General features: G+C 33.9%; 1 protein-coding gene across 1 annotated transcript; it reads right to left on the bottom strand.

Moving 5' to 3' along the window:
• Positions 1-587: 587 nt before the first annotated feature.
• On the bottom strand, positions 588-19665 carry LOC121985331 (lysine-specific histone demethylase 1 homolog 3-like). The gene is made up of 2 exons (XM_042538709.1): positions 17837-19665; positions 588-1362 (listed from the first exon to the last, which is right to left on the bottom strand). Exons 1-2 carry the CDS (start codon positions 19557-19559, stop codon positions 629-631), a joined length of 2457 nt encoding a protein of 818 aa, XP_042394643.1. The 5' UTR covers positions 19560-19665; the 3' UTR covers positions 588-628.
• Positions 19666-19889: the final 224 nt, after the last annotated feature.

The raw sequence follows: 19889 nt of genomic DNA on the forward strand, positions 1-19889 counted from the left end.
ACTCAAGTTGATGCTCAAGTTGTAAATATACAATGTGGACTAACAAACGAAGAGTTAAATCGAATTGAAACGTTTGATAGTGCTAAGAATCTTTGGGACAAGTTGATCGAACTCCACGAAGGAACCGACAATTCAAAAGTAACAAAAAGAGATCTTTTATTAAATAAATTATTTAGATGTTAAATGTAGAGGAAAGACTATAAATCAACAACATACAAGAATCAAAGACATTCTAAACAAATTCCACTAAATTAGGAAAACAATTGAAAATCACGGTATTATAAGGTATGTCTTGAAATCTTTTTCTCGAAACTCATTGTGAGCATCAATGTTGTTGATGCATACAAAGTGTATAGGGATTTGTCTATGGCCAAATTAGATGAATTATTATGTGAATTAGATTTTTTTTTTAATTGACACCAGGTATTCAACTTTTCGTACAGACTAATCCTGAAGGTACCCGGCCCGGCCCCACAAAAGTAGGTAGCTTCCTATTCAAGGACTTGCAAGATCAAGATCTAGGCTAGTTTACTCCACCAGATGATATTTGTCATTTGTTACTAAAAATCAAACACTACGCTGTGTCATTGCTCTTGGATCATTAACTTGGAATAAAAATGAAGTTTTCTCATCGACTGCCCCTCTCAGCTTTAATGGAGGCAATTACAGTATCAGCAGCAGGTCCTAATCCTCTTCTACCAACCAACTTTACACCAAGCTTTTCACACAGGTAATACAACCTCATATCATCTCCTCCTCTAACCTCTCTGAGTTCCAAAGATTGTTGTCGAGATAAAAGCGCGTAGACATGGAGCTGTTGTTGCTGATTATAGTGTGTTTGAAGCTGCTGAAAAAGTAACTTGTTGGAATGTGGTTGATCTGCCCTCGAGACCTCACTTGTATTCCTTTTCCGTGGACCACCCAATGATACCCGAAGAATTGCAGGAGACTTCTGTTCAGATGATTTATGACCAAAAATAACAGCAAAACTTCCAAATTCCAAGTCAGGGTCACGAAATAAATCTGCTAAAAGAGAAGCACAAGCTTGAGTATTCTTAGAAGCACTTCTTTCCACTTTTATTTGTAAAGCTCTAGCATTAGCATGGTGTGCCATGTTAGCAGCCTCTCTCATGCCACTAATAAAAGCACCATGCATAGTAGCAGGGTAGCGCCTTGTTGTTGCCTCACCAGCAAAGAAAAGCCGGCCATCTCCAACACTTTCGGCCATGATATCATAGTCATCCCCAGATGCTCCAACACCAACATGTGAATAGGATCCTAAACTGAAGGAGTCGGTACCCCACCTAGTACAAACACTCTGGAGAGGATCTGGAACTTCAATTCCTTGTGGCTCAAAGATACCTGTACATGCAAAGTCAGCAAGAAGCTAAATTATTAGTATGGAGGAGGTATCTTAAAACTATTAATCCATGAGAATGTAAGATAGAAAAACAGTTAAATGATGAGTAACATTTAAACCATTTAGGAATGAGACGGACACAACTTATACTCTATAAAAAGTAGTCATACAAAACTTCAAAAATTTACAAGCATATAGCATGAACCATTCCTCAAATTAACTAGTCATCATATGTTGGTAGCTGATGCGCATGTATACTTCACAGAATACTAAACTGCAAAAATTTGTTTCAAAGCATATCAGAAATCCAAATGAAGCAGCACTATAGTAAACAAAGAAGCTTTTAATGCTTCTTTAGGTCTATTCTGAAAGCAGAGCACCATTGAGACAAGAAGATTCAGATCCAAGACCTTGTCAACACAATTAGATGTTTTGATTTATTCCACTGCCAAGCAGGCACAATGTTTTCCCACAAGTACCTGACATGCAGGATCTCACACAAAATGTCTAAACTAATTTAGTCACTTCAAAATTTGGACTTCTGTTGCAAAAGAAACATCAACTTATTCTCATGCAAGATATCTAAGAATCAGAATGTCTGAACGAGAATTGCATCTAGACAAATCCCTGCTAGCTTGGTAAGAACCTTTATGGTTGGTGTTGAAATGGATCAAGTTCCACCTTCGTATACTCTCATGGAGCTTCTTTCCTATCCACAAATAGTACATGCAAACAAGCTATTTGGTGTACCCAGAGTGAAATATGTTAGACTGAGTTATAATGAAGATTAGTCTCAACTAACAATGTAGCAGAGATTTAAGCATTTTCATTTGTATATCTTAGGAAACTGTGTTACCAGAAAATGTACCGATCAATTTTTACATTGCTTTAAAAATGAACAGAGGCTTAAGATGCTAATGATAAAACAAAAAACCAATCCTGATGCACTATGAACTAGCCAAGAAGTTTGACAATTAAAAAACTTAAAAGTATGCTCATATCCAATCAATGAGATCTGAATCAGGAAAGAAACATAAAAAAAAAAAAAAAAGCAAAATAAAATAAATCATTTCATATATCCCATTAATAAAGAAAAAGTATATTATAGACCAATACTATTAGTTACATTGAGTTGTTATTTATTAACTATGTAGTTAATACTGTCACACTACTATTGTACTTGATATTTAACTAACAGTATAAAATACTTATTAATAAGTGTTATAGTTAAAAGTAATTGAAGTCTATGATAATATAGTTATTGTAAATATAAGGTTTTAAAGTGTATGAAGGTGGTATGCAAAAAAACAACTAAGTAAAACATATACAGTAGTTGGATGCATGTGCAGTCTACAATTTTTATAAAAGTTATGTTACTTGTATTGATAAAGGATAATTAAAATAATATTCAAATTTATATTCTTCTAATTTAAAATCCAAAAATTTAAGGTTTAGAAAAGATACTTATAGATTATAACTTCTACAAACATTTTACCTTTAAATCCTAAAAGGTAAGTGTTTTTTAATTGGCAAATGCCCTAAAAAGGCCACTATTTTTGAAAAATACTTGAATGATCAAATAAAGCTCCTTTTAGTGAAATATCAAAATAAACATATCCTTTGTTGGAGTTAACTATCGGCACCAGGGACAACCTCATCAAGAAAATACATAACTGTAACAGAAAATAAGTTAAACTAAAAGTAAAGTTAGATGAAATTGAATGAAATTTAGTCTCATCACAATGATTTCGAATTAAACTAACTGATTTATCTGGCTACTCACTGATTACAGCTTCAATCCTAATAACTCACAATGACAATAGGGAAAGACTCTTTTTTGTTCACTTGATCCGCCAAAAATAGAGTTTAAGGATCATTTATTCAACCTTGTTACAGCTCCTAATTGCCCATTTGTGAGACCTAAGGCCTCACCCATTTCTCTTATTATCCTTGAAGGGCTTTGAGGGAGGTTATTACATAACAAAGACCATTATAACCTCTCCCCTCTTGCTTTAAATAAAATCTGATTCCTATGTTGTTATAGACTCAACTAAGACTTTGTTTTCATTATGTTTAATTCTACACTTATACATTTAAAAAGTTATGATATGGTTCTAGCAAATAATAATAATATGATACTATATATTCTGTTTTTAATATAATTTTATCAATTGTCTTAATAATATGATACTATATTTATCAATTGTATTATTTATATTACATATTATCATTAATTTGGTTTTTTTTTGTACGATCACATGCGAATCAACCCCTTGCAATAGGGATTACACTTGAGTGCCTAATTGCTTAAATTAATAAGTAGGTGACATTATTAATTTGGTATATGATGATATATAATAAGATTATTCATAACATCTTTGGTAATCTCACAACGACATAAATTATTTTATCCTTTTCTCTTATAAAATTTTTCCTACTGGTTCTAGGTTCACTCATCCTATTGATCTTGATATAATAGTTGGATTTGTTGGTTAACAAGATGTCCATTTCAACTTCAATTCAAATTCCAATCACTTTAGAAAACCTCAGTCTAGATACTGACACTAGCTCAAAATCACTAAGATCCAAATTATAGAGTCGGACAATATTTTGACATTCCATACGCATGCTAACATGCAATATGAAACAGAGAGAACTTTTTGGTTTTGTTTACATAATAAAACATGAATGTAAGAAGAAAAAATGGTATCTTATCAACAATTTGAAAATTGCAGTACGAGTTTAGTATGCATATAAATAATACATACACATAATGCTCAATATTTGATTGATTAAAAATATAAATAATTTTAATAGCAGTTGAAATTTAAGAGAACAGAAGTATACTTAATAAATTCTTCAATATTATATATATAAAAAAACAAAATTTGAGAGCTCTAGTGATATAGAAGAAGATGCTTCAAAATAATTATATTGAGATAAACTCTCCTTTATTTATATAATGCTAAATATTATTGCAAATTTTATAAAATCATTAGATATTATCTAAAGGAATGACTAAAGCTAGAATATAACAAAAGTAACTAGAAGCCCTTAGGTCAAAGCTAAGGAAGTTCAAATTCAAGTAACTTGTAAAAACAAAGAATATGATTTTAGAATGTCATAGAAGAGAATGGTCTCTTAAGGAGCAAGTGATGGAGTTAAAAGAATATGCTGAAGAAATTTACAGGGGTTTCAAATAAATATCTACATATGGTTGCATATATAGTAAAGCAAGCTTAGGATTAAAACCAAAGCAAAACAAGAAATTGACGGTATTCTTGATTAATAGAAATTCATGCAATGATAGAAATTCATCCAATGAACCATTCACGTCTAAAAATCGAATGGACAATTCATGTCTAAAAAGGTAATAGGGTGTTTGTAGTTCTAGAATTGTAAAGACTTATTAGCGCCTTCAAACCCAATGCTTTTTAGGTACTAAAATTTTAAATTTTCATAATTGATTTATATGCCAAGGAAGCTTAAGGGTGATTAGACAGATATTTGACGCTCAAAGCAAATGACCAACAAACAAGTTCTCCACCTCAAATACAAATATCATAACAATATTTTGCAATAATAGAGAGCTAAATGTAATTGGATATGAAAATACTCAATTTATTTCCAATTTTACAAGTCATGATGTCTTTTAAAGCATAAAAGTAAATTCAATTAGTATTAGTCAACATTATTATATCAAATACACTTTAAGAAGCAGCTCGATCCATGCCTAACAAGTTTCCATTACCTAATTAGTTTAGGGTCAAAGTATTTATCGCATTCCACGTACAAGATAGAATTTATTTGCATTTAGTTTTATTGAAACCTTATGTAAGTTATGTAAGTTTTCGTATGGAAAGATATGGTCATTTTGTTATTAGGTATGCATTCTAAATACTAATAATCAAAAGGCAAACACAAGCAACACCATTTAAAGGGGAAACCAAGAAAAACCCAAAGAGGAGGATAAACCCAATGAGAATGATAACAATGATCAACCCAAACACTTTCAAGGGCATTCAATAAGATACAAAGCAAACTCTTGAGCATGTAAAAGTGTTGTGAGACATCTCCAAGAGGTGAGAATTCAATCATTCTACAAGTAGATAGTCATATTGCATTATAACCTAAATTAAGCCCAAGAGCAATGATGAAATATTAAATGATTTGGATTGTATGCTAGCAATACAAGAGGAGTTCGCTTAGTTTGTGAGAAGTAAGATTTGGAAATTAATATTGCATGGTTCTATAAGAAGATGAAATGGCATCTATGGTTAGAGAAGGCTAGGCTAATGGTCTAAAATTAACTAAGTTAAAGCTTTGGACTATATCAAGAGATGTACCTACAATGCATCTTGCGTCAATTTGTATACTTTTAGCTTTTGTTGGATTTAAAAATTTAAATTATATCATGTTAAATCAACATTTCTAAATGACTTTATAAATAATCTCGCTTTTGTTAAACCACCATCGGATTTTTAAAATATAAAATTTCTAAATCATGACTGAAACAAGATCCTATAGCCTTGGTATAAAAGGCTTTCTACCAAGGCTTTCTAATTTTCTCACTTTAAAAGGATTTTAAAGAGGTCAAACGGATCCTAATATTGTTTGTTAAGCCTAATAATAATAAGAAAGATTTTTTCATAACATAAGTTTATGTTGGTGATATATGTTTGGCTTCATTAATAAATTTTTCTTATCACTCTGGGATATGTTCAATAAGTGTGTTTAACATCTTCTTGGGATTGTAAGCGAAGTAAAAAAGATAAGGCATACATAAACATCCAAGAAAGTATACAAAGGAATTCATTGAATGGAAAGTGATAAAGAGTTATTGGCATTGATTGCCATAAATATAAAATTAGATAGTGACCTAGAAAGTAAGAGTCTATAAGCGAAGTAAAAAAGATAAGGCATGCATATACATCTAAGAAAGTATACAAAGGAATTCATTGGATGGAAAATGACAAAGAGTTATTGACACTGATTGCCATAAATATAAAATCAGATAGTGACCAAGAAAGTGTGAGGATATTAAATTGTATAGAGGATTGATTGGTAGCATATTGTATTTAGTGGCTAATAGACCTGATATTTTAGTTATCACAGTATTATGTGGTAGTTCTCAATCATGCCTAAGAGTGACACTTAATAGCTATTAAAAGCATCTATCTCGAGGTTACTCTAAATATAAATTTTTGGTATTCAATGATTAACTCATTTGACTTAGTATGTTAATACAAAGTGAATCGAAAGAGCATAAGTGGAGAGTGTCAATTTTTTACCTCCCCCTTGTGAGTTAGAATAATTGAAAGAAAAATTGTGTCACATTGTCCTCCACCGAGACTGAATATATAGCATTATAGCTACGAGAGGATATGTAATAAAATTGTTGTGAATGATGCGCACATTAGAAGATTTTAGCTTAGATTGTATAAATGTTTATGTAATAACATCACTTTTTAATACTTAATAAAGAATTCTATGCACAATTCCATGACTATACACATGAATTTTATTAGAGATCGTATGGAAATAAGTGACATTATACTAGATCATATCAAATCATAGTCAAACTTTATAGAGATATTTATAAAACTCCTTAGAAGAATTTAGTATACTTATAAGAGAGCTTAATATATGCATAGTAGATGCGCACACATATTGTATATAAATATTACTTTATTGATTGTTTATGACATATACTTGGCACAACACTTATTTGAACCCAATGTATGTTTCTTGTATTGATGTTTTTTATGATCAGAAGTTTAACCAATGCATCGAAGTAAGGTATAAATATAAACCTTGATAGTTTTGATACATGAACATTTGTAGATTAACTTAAACTCCATATAGGCAAAAGTAAAAGTTTCAGTATTAAACCTCATTTTTTTTTCATTGTTTCACTTGATTAGTGTTGTTTTCTTTGTTGGTTCCATTTCATATTATATAATTATTATGCATTTATATATTTTATAGCAAATCATGATTTATCTTTAAAATTTCAAAAAATTTAACATCATGCATATTAAACTTAAGAGGGGGTAATGTCACAAAGGAGATCCACGAGTCAAACCCTCTCACTCTATTTCTTATTTTTTTGACAAAGAAATTAAGGAAAAATTTAAGGAGTGTGTTCAAATTGGTTAACATGCATTACCTCGATCACTAAATTTTCACTTCTTACACCTTAAACATACAATATTATCAATTAGATAGGTCGGTGCACGACACCTAAGACATCACCATTGATCAATGTAAAGTCCTATAACTACATACAACCTACAAATGTCGAGAACATCTACACCACCTGAATAGCATGTTGAGATAGAGTTTTCATCCACCATCTTTATTGTTGCGCCAAGGCTCCCCTTAAAAAAAGGACAGCCCGGAACACGAAACTCCTATCACACGGGGTCCCGGGAAGGATCCATTGTACACAACTTTACCCTACTTTTTGCAAGAGGTTGTTTCCAGGTTCGAACACATGACCTTTTCACCCACCAGTCTTAAGAATTTTTTAGGTATAGTTGGTTGGAGAATGCATGTGTGTTCTACTTTTCACAAGGCTCGGGTGTATTTGACACTGTAATTCTTGATGTAATATATAAATTTTTCTTTCATGAAGATCGTCCTCATCTTACCATATTTTCAACTAACATATTTGCTCCAAACACTCTTTAGTATAAAGTTATTGTAGGTTGCATTCTACCTACAGTCTCAAAAGGTCTAACTGAGATCATGACACCTTATCTCTCCATAATATATGCACTTCATCATAAGTCATTGCATGTCTTAGCTTCATCTTACACTATAGAAAATCATTGTCAAGCTCTATCCATTTGTCCTATGTGAACGTCACCCTAGGCTTCAAATGTCACCAAGATCTCCATTGAGAAATTATCTAAATAATATGATTAAATTGGACCCCGTCAAATTTCCTTAGTATGGATGGAGGTACATAAGAGCATAATTTGACGGAAACCCGGGCGTAAACTAGATAACCAAATGCTTTAATAGAGGATGTTCTATAACAAACCAAAAGAGAAGAATCTAGAGTAGGTTTCACTACCACCACCTCCACAAGAATGATAAAACAAACTAGTGCAACTAGTAGCAATGTTTTTTGGCCATCACCTGGATTCTATCACATAGCAAGGCGTTTGTTGACCACTACTAGAACCACAACATTCATATTTGCAGCCTTCTAGGAGCTTAAGCAATAGAGTATGATAGATATACTCCAAAGTTAGATCCTAGGTAGATAGCACCTTAGTCAATAGTATTCTATATTTTTAGGGGTGTTTAGGAAAGGTAGTTGTAGGACACTCTCTTAGACTCTTTTATATATTTAGATTACTATTGGTGCATATGAAATAATGTATCTCTTATTGACTCTTGATGCACTTTCTTTTTTGCATATGTGTGTTATTTGGACATTTATTATATTTGTGATTCAAATCAATGGTATTGCTAACGGATGCTAATCATGGATGTGGTTTACTTTTTCTATCTTCTAATCTATGGATGTTATATTTCATGATTAAGGTTAAAAGATTACAAGTATTCATGATTAGTTTTGATATGTGAGTACTACTTGGATCATTTTATGAATGAGTGATATAATATTATAATACATGATCTTTGTCAAAAGGAGAAAGCTCTTTATTGGAGATTTAAGTTAAAAAATCTCTTCTCAAATGTTTCATTTTTTTATATCTTTGCATTCGCATTCCTTATTTAGGTTTTTGTATCATGATCACAATGTTGTATTTGTTAATGCGATGCAGAAGTTGGGATCTCTCTAGAGGGTGAATAGCGAACTTGGAAATAAATTGTCTAATTTTCCCTCGCTATGATCTTAGCAAGGCCACACATTAGTATAAATAAAATGAACACATGTAAACAATCATACCAAAAGACTAAGAAATTTACTTAGTTCACAATCCCAAGTTGTTACATTTAAGGCCTATGCACACAATTCAATATCTTTCTTCTCTTAAGTAAAAAATTAGAGATGGGGAAACTTCTTAATACACTAGCAAGTAGACAACGTAAAGAATAAGACAATCGAGGTTTTAAAGGAGAGAAAAACAAATATATTCGAGTGTGGTGTATTTGCTTTCAAGATCCTAGTCTTTATTTATAGGCTCTGCCTTGATCTAATCAACTTGTTAACGTGTCGATGTTCCAGTCGCCTAGAAGCCTCATGTTTGCTGAGTCAGCTGTCAGCTTCATCCACGAACAAGTCTTCTTCTATCCGTTGTTGCTGACATGGCAACTTCCAATGGCCTGAATTCCCAATCAAACTGAATCCTTGACCATCTCGTTCGGATCTATGCTCCGCATGTATTTCAGTCACTCGTATTCCGTTTCGATTGCTCGGAACTCTCGAATAGTTCAACTTCAAACATGTTCAAAGATAGGCATCTATCGCATGCATAGGTCAACCAAATCCATTTTAGTTGCCCGAAACTCTAACTCAAGTCAACTACCATTGAGTTTTGAGTCTATTTTCATCTTGGATATAAGTCACTCAACTCGGCTCACCATAACTTACCTTAAGCATTCTTCCTCCAAACTACTAATCCCTCGAATGCATCGAGCCTTCAGGCTCACTCCCTCTGCATCCTTCTCGCTCCACCAAAGTACTCTTCCTTCAAACCCTCATCCCTTGGATACATTAAGCCCATCGACTCCCTTCCCATGCCATCATTCTCTCATGCTTGCATCTTTTGCTCCAAGTCTAGTTGTCACCAATAATCCTTGTCCTTTTGATCCCTCAAGTGTCCCAAACCACCCTTCACCTACGCACTAGACCCTAAGTCATTGGGTATTTCTGTGTGTTCACCTAAGTCTCTACACACTTATGACACATATATCAAAAACCAAAACAAGGCCTAACTTATACTTATCTGACCAAACATCAAAATTGTTATCCACGCCACTTGAGGTACTAACAATCTCCCCCTCATTTCCTCGAGGAACTAATAGTATTCTTTGATATGTTGTTAACATGTTGACATAGTTTGCTTATCATATTATGTCATTATTGATACAAATTAACAAGCGGGTAGCTGGCATTATGGTTTTTATATCTTTGTGTCATGTTGACGAGCAAGTAATTCGATTGGTGATGTATACTCGGAATACCTCTATACACAAGGGAAGTATCTATTTATATTTTGTCATAAAGACAAAGCTCCACTTTAATAGGTAGTTCAACTCAATAGTGTGGCTTCATTTGTAAATACTTAGGATCAAGAGGACTTAAGAGAAAGGTATCTAAATCAAGTAAACCAGAGAACTAGTAGCTTGGATTTAGGGGGAGATATCACATTGGGGGGTAGATTTGACCTCTTATATCCTCTTATTCCCCTACTTATCATAATTATAGCTAGCTTGATTATAGCCTAATGCGGTAGGAAAACATTAAAAAAAAAAAAAAAAAATTATTGTCTCCTCCCTTATTATTAGAGATAATTACAATATTTTGATTTTTTTTATCAACACATTTAACTTACAAATTGTGATTTATGAGTTTGACCATAAGTTTGTAAGTGAGGTGAATTTAGGTATTTTTCATAGATGTAAGGTGTTCTATGGCTTATGTAAGGAAGATGTGTAAATCTATCAGACCATTTATGAGTATATCGAGCATAAAGACTTATCATCAATCTAAAGATCATTAAACCTTATATTAGATTGTGACTTTGTAATTTAGGTACATTGTGTGTTAATGTATGATAGACTCAAATTAAAATTAACTAGAGCTCATTTATTTTTCAAACGTTATAACTACATGATGTTGTAGAGTCCCTTAGAGTGAGGTCCCTTTGTAGACTTTCGTTTTGAAGTATCCCCAACTACTTACAATTTCTTTTGTAAGGATTGAAGATTCAACCAGTGACAATTAAATATTGGTTCAACTTACAATTGCTTCTAAGTCAGAATCAATTGTTCAAATCCCAAAGCTTAGGACAATTTATAGTGTAAAGTTAGAGGGCTGCCCAACCTGTATAGGCGGCTAGTGCCAATTGAGTAGGATGATTCTAATTGATTAAATTGTAGAATTTTAGGAACAAAATATTTCTATTTGAGCCAAAATTGACTAAATGACTTGATTAACTAGATTATGGATTGTGGAGCACTTTTAAGTTGATTGTGAATAATACAGTTGGTTCTAACAATCAAATTTTATATTCAATAATGAATAATTTTAGTTATTTGACTAGTTATTTGTAGTTGGTTCTTCCATAATATATTTAGACCTATATTGATTATAATTTTAAGAAAATAGCTTAATTTTTCTTTAGAAATAGAATAATGTCACTTAATCGATGAAGCTATATGTATATGAAGGGTATGTTCCTCAAAATTATTTAAATGGCTTGTTGCAGCGTTGTTATGAATCAAAGCTCATCTTCTTGATTTTAGATCTTTATAACTAGCATCATATCTCTCAATTCTCTAATACAGTGGTGGTGGTGTCTCTTAACATGTTGATCTACAAATAATAATACTTATAAGATAAACACATAGTACACTATGTTACAATAAAAGAAACATATAATAATTTATACCTTCTAGAATGATAGATGATAACTAAACTAAATAACTTATATGATTGTTTTAATGATAAGTGATGATTAAAGTAGGAAAAATATAATATTAGAGGCTTTTTTGTATTTTTAAAGGACTTATGGCAATATGTAAAATTTTATGAGAAGTATTAATTAAATGCAAAAATAAAAAATAAACTATCAATTAAATAAGTAATTCATAAAAATAGAGGTAATAATTTCATCAAGATTATGTAAACCTAATTTGATGTTCAAGTTGTCACTAGGTTCAAGTCTTGAAAAACTAGTGTGATTTTTATGTCGTTTTTTTCTCCTTTGTAATTTGTGTCCATTGTTGTATTGCATCAAATCGCTAGGTAGTTAATTTTGGAGCAAATCCCTTGGTTTTGCTAATCTCAAATTATTAGGCCTATCTTTTTTTAATTATTGTAGCTACAGAAACTCTATTATTTTGCTGAACATAATCAAATTGGATCTTGCCACAGATCCCTTGGTTTTGATACTAAGCCTTAGTTTATCAAGTGCAGTCTTCTTCCTTCTTCTGTTTTTTTTATACCAGGTGTCCAACTTACACCGTTATACCAGCTGTCCAACTTACACCGACGGTCTGGATTAGGAAACTCCAAGAAGCGAGGTGACTCTCACGCGAATTAGGAAAAGCAAAGACTTCCAACGGTGGAAATCAATTAATCAAAGAGGTGTAGGGTGGAGTCTTCATCTATGTCACAACTGTTATGTAGTAATTAATACCAGAAAGAGGTAGCCAGCATGGCAATACAAAGTCGACTGTGTGAGGAGGGTTCACGGTGAGTGCATAGGCTTCAGACGAGTGCAGCCATACAAGAGTAGAAATCTGATTTCCAACAGTTTGTCCCAGCCATAGGAGAAGCTGAACCTAGTGTTCCAAAGTGGTGAGTTAAAGCAACTTTGGCTGAGGAAGGGATTCCAATGTCCTTGATAGAGAAGGGGATTTCTGCCCAAGCTACGAGTGGATAGGATGAACGCAATGTGATGCAAGGATTGTAGCAAATGAGGAAGCCTCGTTTGACATAGACACTGTTGATGTGGTTGCAATAACACCATTGCCTTTACGGTGGCAATGTTGGTGCTAGCAACAATCTAGAAAGAGGCAGTTTGTGGGGAGACAATCAGCCAATGGAAAAATCAAGACATGTCAAAGAAACTAAAATTTTAAGCAAAACTCTCGAATGGATTAGAGCTCGTTAACTCACCAAAAGAAATATGACACAAAACTTGTATGAACCACCATTTTGAAACAAGGTTTTAAAATTCGCTATGCGCTAGGCGCTAGTCGGGCACTAGACCAATGCCTAGGCAGGGACTAGGCACCACTAGGCGTATTCCATGATATCAACATAAATTGCATAATAGATCATATTCTATAACTCCAATACAATAACATCAAATTTAAATGAGTTCAAAATTACACAACTAATAAAATATCACAAATTTATTCTACTTCTTCTCCATAATTTTCAACAATTTGTTATTCATTGGACACAAATTCAATATCATCATTGTGATCCTCCTCTTCTTCTTTGAATGCAAAATCATCTCTCTCACTCTAGAGCTTCTTCGGATTGTAGATTTTCATCTACTCCAGTTGCTTCATCAACCATTTGTCAAGTGATCACAAAACCTAGTTCAACTTAATCATCTTTCCCATCATCCACAATCCAACCTTGTGCATTTGAAGCATCTTTTGTAAGGACATTGACATTCCTTTCTTTCTCTCTTTTTTGTTTGTTCAACAATCTACTATTAAATTGGACAAATATTATCTTGTTCAACCTGTTGACATCTAACTTATTTCTTTCTTTTTTTTTGTAAATATTGCAGTTAGTAACATGAATATAAACTTTAAAAATTAGTACTTTACTTTAATTAAAGACTTAAAGTTTAAGTTTACTCCTTCAAATGCACTCGTATTTCTTTCACACCTAGATAAATTTGTAGTTAATGAAAGTATCCTCAAAGTCACTCTTAGCAAGTTGGGTGTGTAAGCACCGTAAGTACTCCAACATGCACATGGATCAAATGTATTATTATTTTTTTTCACATTTTTACTGCCAATGCTTTCCCAAATATCTTAGTCTTGTCTCTATATTTTATATATTCCTTGTTAATAATTGTATCTTGTAGATCAAACTCATTGGCATGCAAAATTTCCATATATTCAAAAATCTGCATCGTGACCTCCTTATAAAGAGCAATAGAACTATCTTTATAGTAAAAATAGGGATTCAACAAAAAGACAGTGGTATACAATAATGTATCAAGTCTATCCTTCATTTTTGACTCAATAATCACTATAATATACTGATAATTTGATTCCACGTTGTTCAGAGTCACCTTGATTTCTTTATCTTGAAGAAGCTCCTCATATAGAAACCCCATGGATAATATCTTGATCTCCTACTTGTGCAACACACTTGTCAACATACTCAAAAATAAGTTGAGTTGCCTAAACTCTAGACTCTAAAAATATAGTACCCTCCTTGCAATTAACATACAAATTTAGGATGATTCTTCTTTTTTATCACTCCATGCATCTGTCATGATCGAACACTCATTCTATGCCCATTCTTCTTCATATTTCTCCAGCAGCAATTGCTTTGTTCTTTCAACTTCGATTTTAAAAGTGGCTCTCTAAGTTGATATTGCGTTAGAGGCTTGAATCCTGGTCTAAATTGACCCACTACCTCCATTAGTTGCTTGAAGCTATCATTGTCAATAGCATTGAATGGGATTCAATTTTCATAAATCCATCTCCCAACATATTGTTAAACTTGTTGAGTTATGTCTTTGAAAAGAGCATCATTTATATTTTTTCTGGTGAAACACTTTACTCCCACTTGAACCTACATTTTGTGGAGAAATCATCAATGCATATCTATCCATGGGGCTAAGTGGAAGAGGTTTTTAAAGTCCATCTATCCCTTCAATTTCATTATCTTTTTCTTCATCTAGAGGAATATTCATCTCTGCTCTACAACTCTCTTCTTTTATTCTTTTGTTCTTCTTTTTGTTTCTTCCTTCTAAAATAGCATGTTTGCACTTATTGTGATCTTCTTGAGACGCTTTTTGACAACCAGATACATTTCCAGTATATTTCCAATGTCCTCCTTGATCCTATAATCCACTCGACATTATTGTCCCACACAACTTGCATCTATCTTTGTTGAGGTTCTTAGGATCATTTAAAATCCCGAACTCTCATATGATGTGTTGACTTTCTCCTAAGAATCTCAAATTCGGGTTGAATAACGGATGTCGTTGAAGATGGATTGCTTGACATTGTTACTTATTGTTAATTACTTCAGTTAATTGTAATAACCCAAAAGGAGATTTAAGAATAAAATCAGCAACTTTGGAAGCTGTGATTTAATCATCTAATTTATCTTATCCACCATTTTTCTCACAATTGTATTGAACCTTCGATATTTAACAAGTAAAAGATCACTGCTCCAACTTCAATTGAATTCATAAATCACTTTGAAATTTATTTTTGTCTCAAGCTCCAATATAATCAGCCAAAAAAAATAACAAAACAAGATGCTTAAGCAAAAACATATTTTCTTTTCATTAAGCAAAAAAAACATAAATGACAGACTAACGTAGAAATCGAGTGAAGAGAAATCAAAATTAAAATAAATTATCTTTCAATTTATATCAAAATTAAAACAAAATACCTTTCAACTTCAATAAATATTACGAGTGTATGATGAAATAACACTTCCAAAGGATGAGGCTTTGGCTAACCGTCAATTCAATCCCTTCCAAATCGCTCAGTTGCGGAAAAATCAGACAACAGATTTTTCTTTAAACTGATTTCTCCATCCTTTTAACTCTCTAATTTCTCAAAAATGTGGGCTTTTTCATTCGCTCTGATTTCTCCAGCTCTATTATTCAGTACGATGAAGATGAAGTTTGGTGCTAGCCCCTAGAGCAAGCCAACAAATCGATTTTCTTATTGGATCAAAGTTTAGGGCTTATAAAACTTAAGCCTAACAAAAAAAAAGGATTACATTTTAAGTTTTTTTTAATTGGGCTTTAAATTTAAAAGTTCAAACTAAAAAAAATAATAAAACCCCAGCGCTATTTCCACGGAACCTAGACAATTCGATCAATTAGTCAGCGCCTAGGGCCAGCTAATTCCGCCTAGGTGCCAAGGTGCCTTGGCTGGTCGACTAGCATGTTTTCGGTGTTGCTGGTTGACACTTAGCGCCTAGGCGGTCGCCTATGCCAATTTTAGAACACTGGTTTGAAATCTTGTAATGTTCATGGCGGTATTCAAAATATATTATTCCAATAATTTACCTAAAGTCAATACTACTCAGCACACAACACAAATAATATATTCTGTGTTGTGTCAATGAGGCCAATGAGTATCATGTTATATTGGCATTTGATACCTTTAACATGACACAAAATGCATTAAGATAAATTGAAATATTTGGGCAATACAATATATTCCAAATAGGACACAAATCCTAAACTTAGATATATAATTGTGCCCTCTTCTTCTTTTATGTCTCTTTCCTCCAAATTTTCATTGGCACCATACGTTGAAAGACCGGCAAGATAACAAAATAGTATCGCTCCAAACAAAGTCTAAAGCACCAACATGATTAGAGATTTTGAACTTGATATGAATCAAAATCGAATTAGGTAGACATAAATACCAATAAATATAGCATGAAAAAATGCACGGCAAACTCAATCAACTCAACTCACCTAAGAGAAAATATTTTCACTAAAATGATTGATTAAAAGCCCTAACCCCTTTATAATTTGGTAATGAGACCAATTTTCTTCATATAATAACACCATACCTTAACCCTAAAATATATCTAATAAATTTCTTTAAAAAACTCAATAACTTTGAAATTTAAAAAATAAAACAAAATTATAAGAAGGATTTTGATATATTTATGGTTTAATGTTTTAAGGTCATCAAGCCTATCAATCCATTATTACATTTACTGGGTTATAATCGGATAAATTTTAACCAAGTTTTAGGAAAAATAGTCTTTATTTCATTTCATAAAAGGGATTTGGATCCCTATGTAATCTTATTTGGCAATAATAATAATAATTCTCTTTTCTATATACAAGATGAGTATTCTCTTAATGACATTGTTCCTAGTGCTACATCATTATGCCCCCAAAATATGTAAAATTTCTTCAATTTTAAGTGTATAGAACATGTTTGACTTAATATTTATAGGCATAACAAGATGGCGAAAATGTATGATGAAGCGAACATTTTGGTGAATATATGCTTCCTTTATGCTTAAAAAACAGGGAACATGTATGCTCATGCAATGACTCAAAAAATAAATGCTGATGCTGAAGTCTTAATGGGCCAAATAGAACAAGTCTTCACCTCAAAACACTTGGTTTTGCAACCTTGAGATTTCAATATGTTATTCATACATTTGGTATGACATCTCAGACTCAAAATAATGCATACAATATAAAGAAAGAATGCAAGAAATACAAAACTTGGGAAGGTTTCTGATGAATTCTTGAGGAAAAAATTCTAATAAATATTAACTTTTCTATGCCCTTTTGAAAAGAAAAAAAAAATGTGAATGAATTTCACTGAATAGATAATAATTCCTCAAAGAAAGCACTAACAACAGGTAGATTAACATTAGAAGCTACCCTAACTTAAAACTTGGCAGCATGAGCGAGCCACAATAAGTTCAGCAGCCCTCCTCAATAAACAAGAAATTTTGTTGAATAAACTCAGGTGCATTCAGTAAAAACAAACTAGAAAAAAGTAACTACTCTGGATAAAGTTTCACATAAAATTAGTACAGGAAGCAATGCTAATAGTAATTAAGTGTTAAATTACCTCTAAGAATCTGAAGAACTAATGTCACAGCATCCGTGGGAGGCATGGTTTCAAAGTTAAGTGCTGCCTCACCTGCAACTAATGCAATCAAGAGTGGTCCACCAGCAACCGTTGCATAACTGTAGAACAAAAAGAACTCCCCTCGCCGGCTTTGGTCATTCGATAGATGGCCAAATGTATCAATATCTGTGTTCCAAAATACATGAGGGAACAACATTGCAACCTTGTTCAACAAGCCAAAACCCAATCTCTTAATCCCATCAAGTTTTCTCTGAGGCAGCTCTGGTACAAATTTTATGCTCCCATTTTTCAGGACACCAAGTGGAACTGTGCACAAGATCATGTCACCCTCATACACTTGTGACCCTGAGATAGCTTGCACTCCATCCCCACTATACCGGATTGTATGCACTGTCTTTTCATAAATAATAGGAACACTATCAGCTAAAGCGTGAACCAACCTTCCATTACCACCTGGTAAGAAGCAATGATCACCGCCCATGTCATATGGATCATCCTGGTCCCAAAAGGCAAGCGACAGCTTTGAAAGTAGGCCAGCATTAGCATACTCAAGATTTGCCAAATGCCAATTGAACAGGTTCATTTCCGCTTCAGTGACAGCATCCCCATACACCTGCCTGAAAGTTTCCAATGCAGCCCCAAGTGAGACATCCATCGCAACTTCTCCCATAGACTGCCTCAGCTGGCTGGACTTATCTAAAAGCTTGTTGAAAGCATTCTCCACCTTGGTATCCAAGTCTGGATCCACCGGCATCCCATCTGGCCTGTACAATGGACACTTGTCTCTGACCTTATGAAGTGTCGAACCCAACTGTTTGGCTATGATTCCGAGCGGGTTCCCTAGGGTGCCAGTCAACACGCTTCCACCCAGATCAGCTGCCGCAAACTTGTTTGTGCCTTCCATCCTCTTTGTATACACTCTACCTCCACACCTCTTCCTTCCTTCCAAAACCACAACTTTGAACCCAAAGGACATCAGTTGCCTTGCAGCAGCAAGGCCAGCGAGGCCAGCGCCTACTATGATCACATTCGCCTTGGTTGGCTCTGCTGGAAACCTCTCCTTGATAGCAGGCGCAACCCCAAAATTTATGTAGCCATGGGAGACGAGGAAGTGGTAGGCCGAATTCAGCAGAGGCACGCAATGGGGAGGGATGACCGAGACAAAAGCTTCTTTTGTGAGCCAATTTGAGACGTTCTCCCTCCATCTGCAAAGGGTGTGATTACGGATGAGGATGTAGTTGACCTGCTCTATGCCGCCAATAGAGGATACGACGCGGGCCTCGATCTCCTCCTCGGTAAGGGAGTCGGCAGGGAAGCCGGCGCTTAGAGCGATGAGGGCCTCGGAGGTGGCCTCCTTGTTGATGACGATGATCTCTTCGGAGATGTCGGGATCAGGGTGAAGGGTGGCCTCCTTGTTGATGGCGATGATCTCATCGGAGATGTCAGGATCAGGGTGAAGAGTGGCTGGGTTGGGCGGGGGCGGGGACGGTGGTGGAGGTGGGAGTGAGAGTTGGGACGTGTGTGGAGAGGGGAGCGGGTGATTGGTAGAGGCGCGGCGACGGAAGCCGGTGCGCTTGCGCTTGACCTGGAAGGGGACTTGCAGGTCGAAGTTGGGGTTGAGGTTAAAGCTGGGAATAGGGTTGGAGCTGTGCGGGAAGAAGTGGGCGGAGAAGGCCTGATCAGCAGGGTTTTGCTCCGACATTTTTTTCACTTGGATTAGCTTCGTCTGCTTCTGCTCTTTCTTCTCCTTCAAACATGTGTAAGAGTTGCCATTGTTTGTCTCTCCAACAATCCTTCTGATTCTTTGGCTAGGTAACTTAGAAAATTAAATTCGGAAGGATACGAAATTAGTTTTTATCTAATTTTATTATATAAATATTTTTAAATATTAATTTGACATAACGCATAATATATTAAAGCAAATAATTTTTTAAATATGGATTCATATTTTTAAAAAATCTATCTATTTAAAAAATTATCTTATTCGATTACTATATTATAACAATCAATTAAGATAAATGAGGAGGAGTCA

Source organism: Zingiber officinale, chromosome 5B (assembly GCF_018446385.1).
Source record: "Zingiber officinale cultivar Zhangliang chromosome 5B, Zo_v1.1, whole genome shotgun sequence".
Classification (NCBI taxonomy): Eukaryota; Viridiplantae; Streptophyta; class Magnoliopsida; order Zingiberales; family Zingiberaceae; genus Zingiber; species Zingiber officinale.

What these genes read in the sequence shown, in the direction of transcription:
- LOC121985331 (XM_042538709.1), bottom strand. Translation starts at nt 19,559, where the DNA reads ATGTCGGAGCAAAACCCTGCTGATCAGGCCTTCTCCGCCCACTTCTTC. An exon ending in AGTTCTTCAGATTCTTAGAG is followed by an intron (nt 1,363 to 17,836) that starts GTAATTTAACAC and finishes TTGCATGTACAG; the next exon opens with GTATCTTTGAGCCACAAGGA.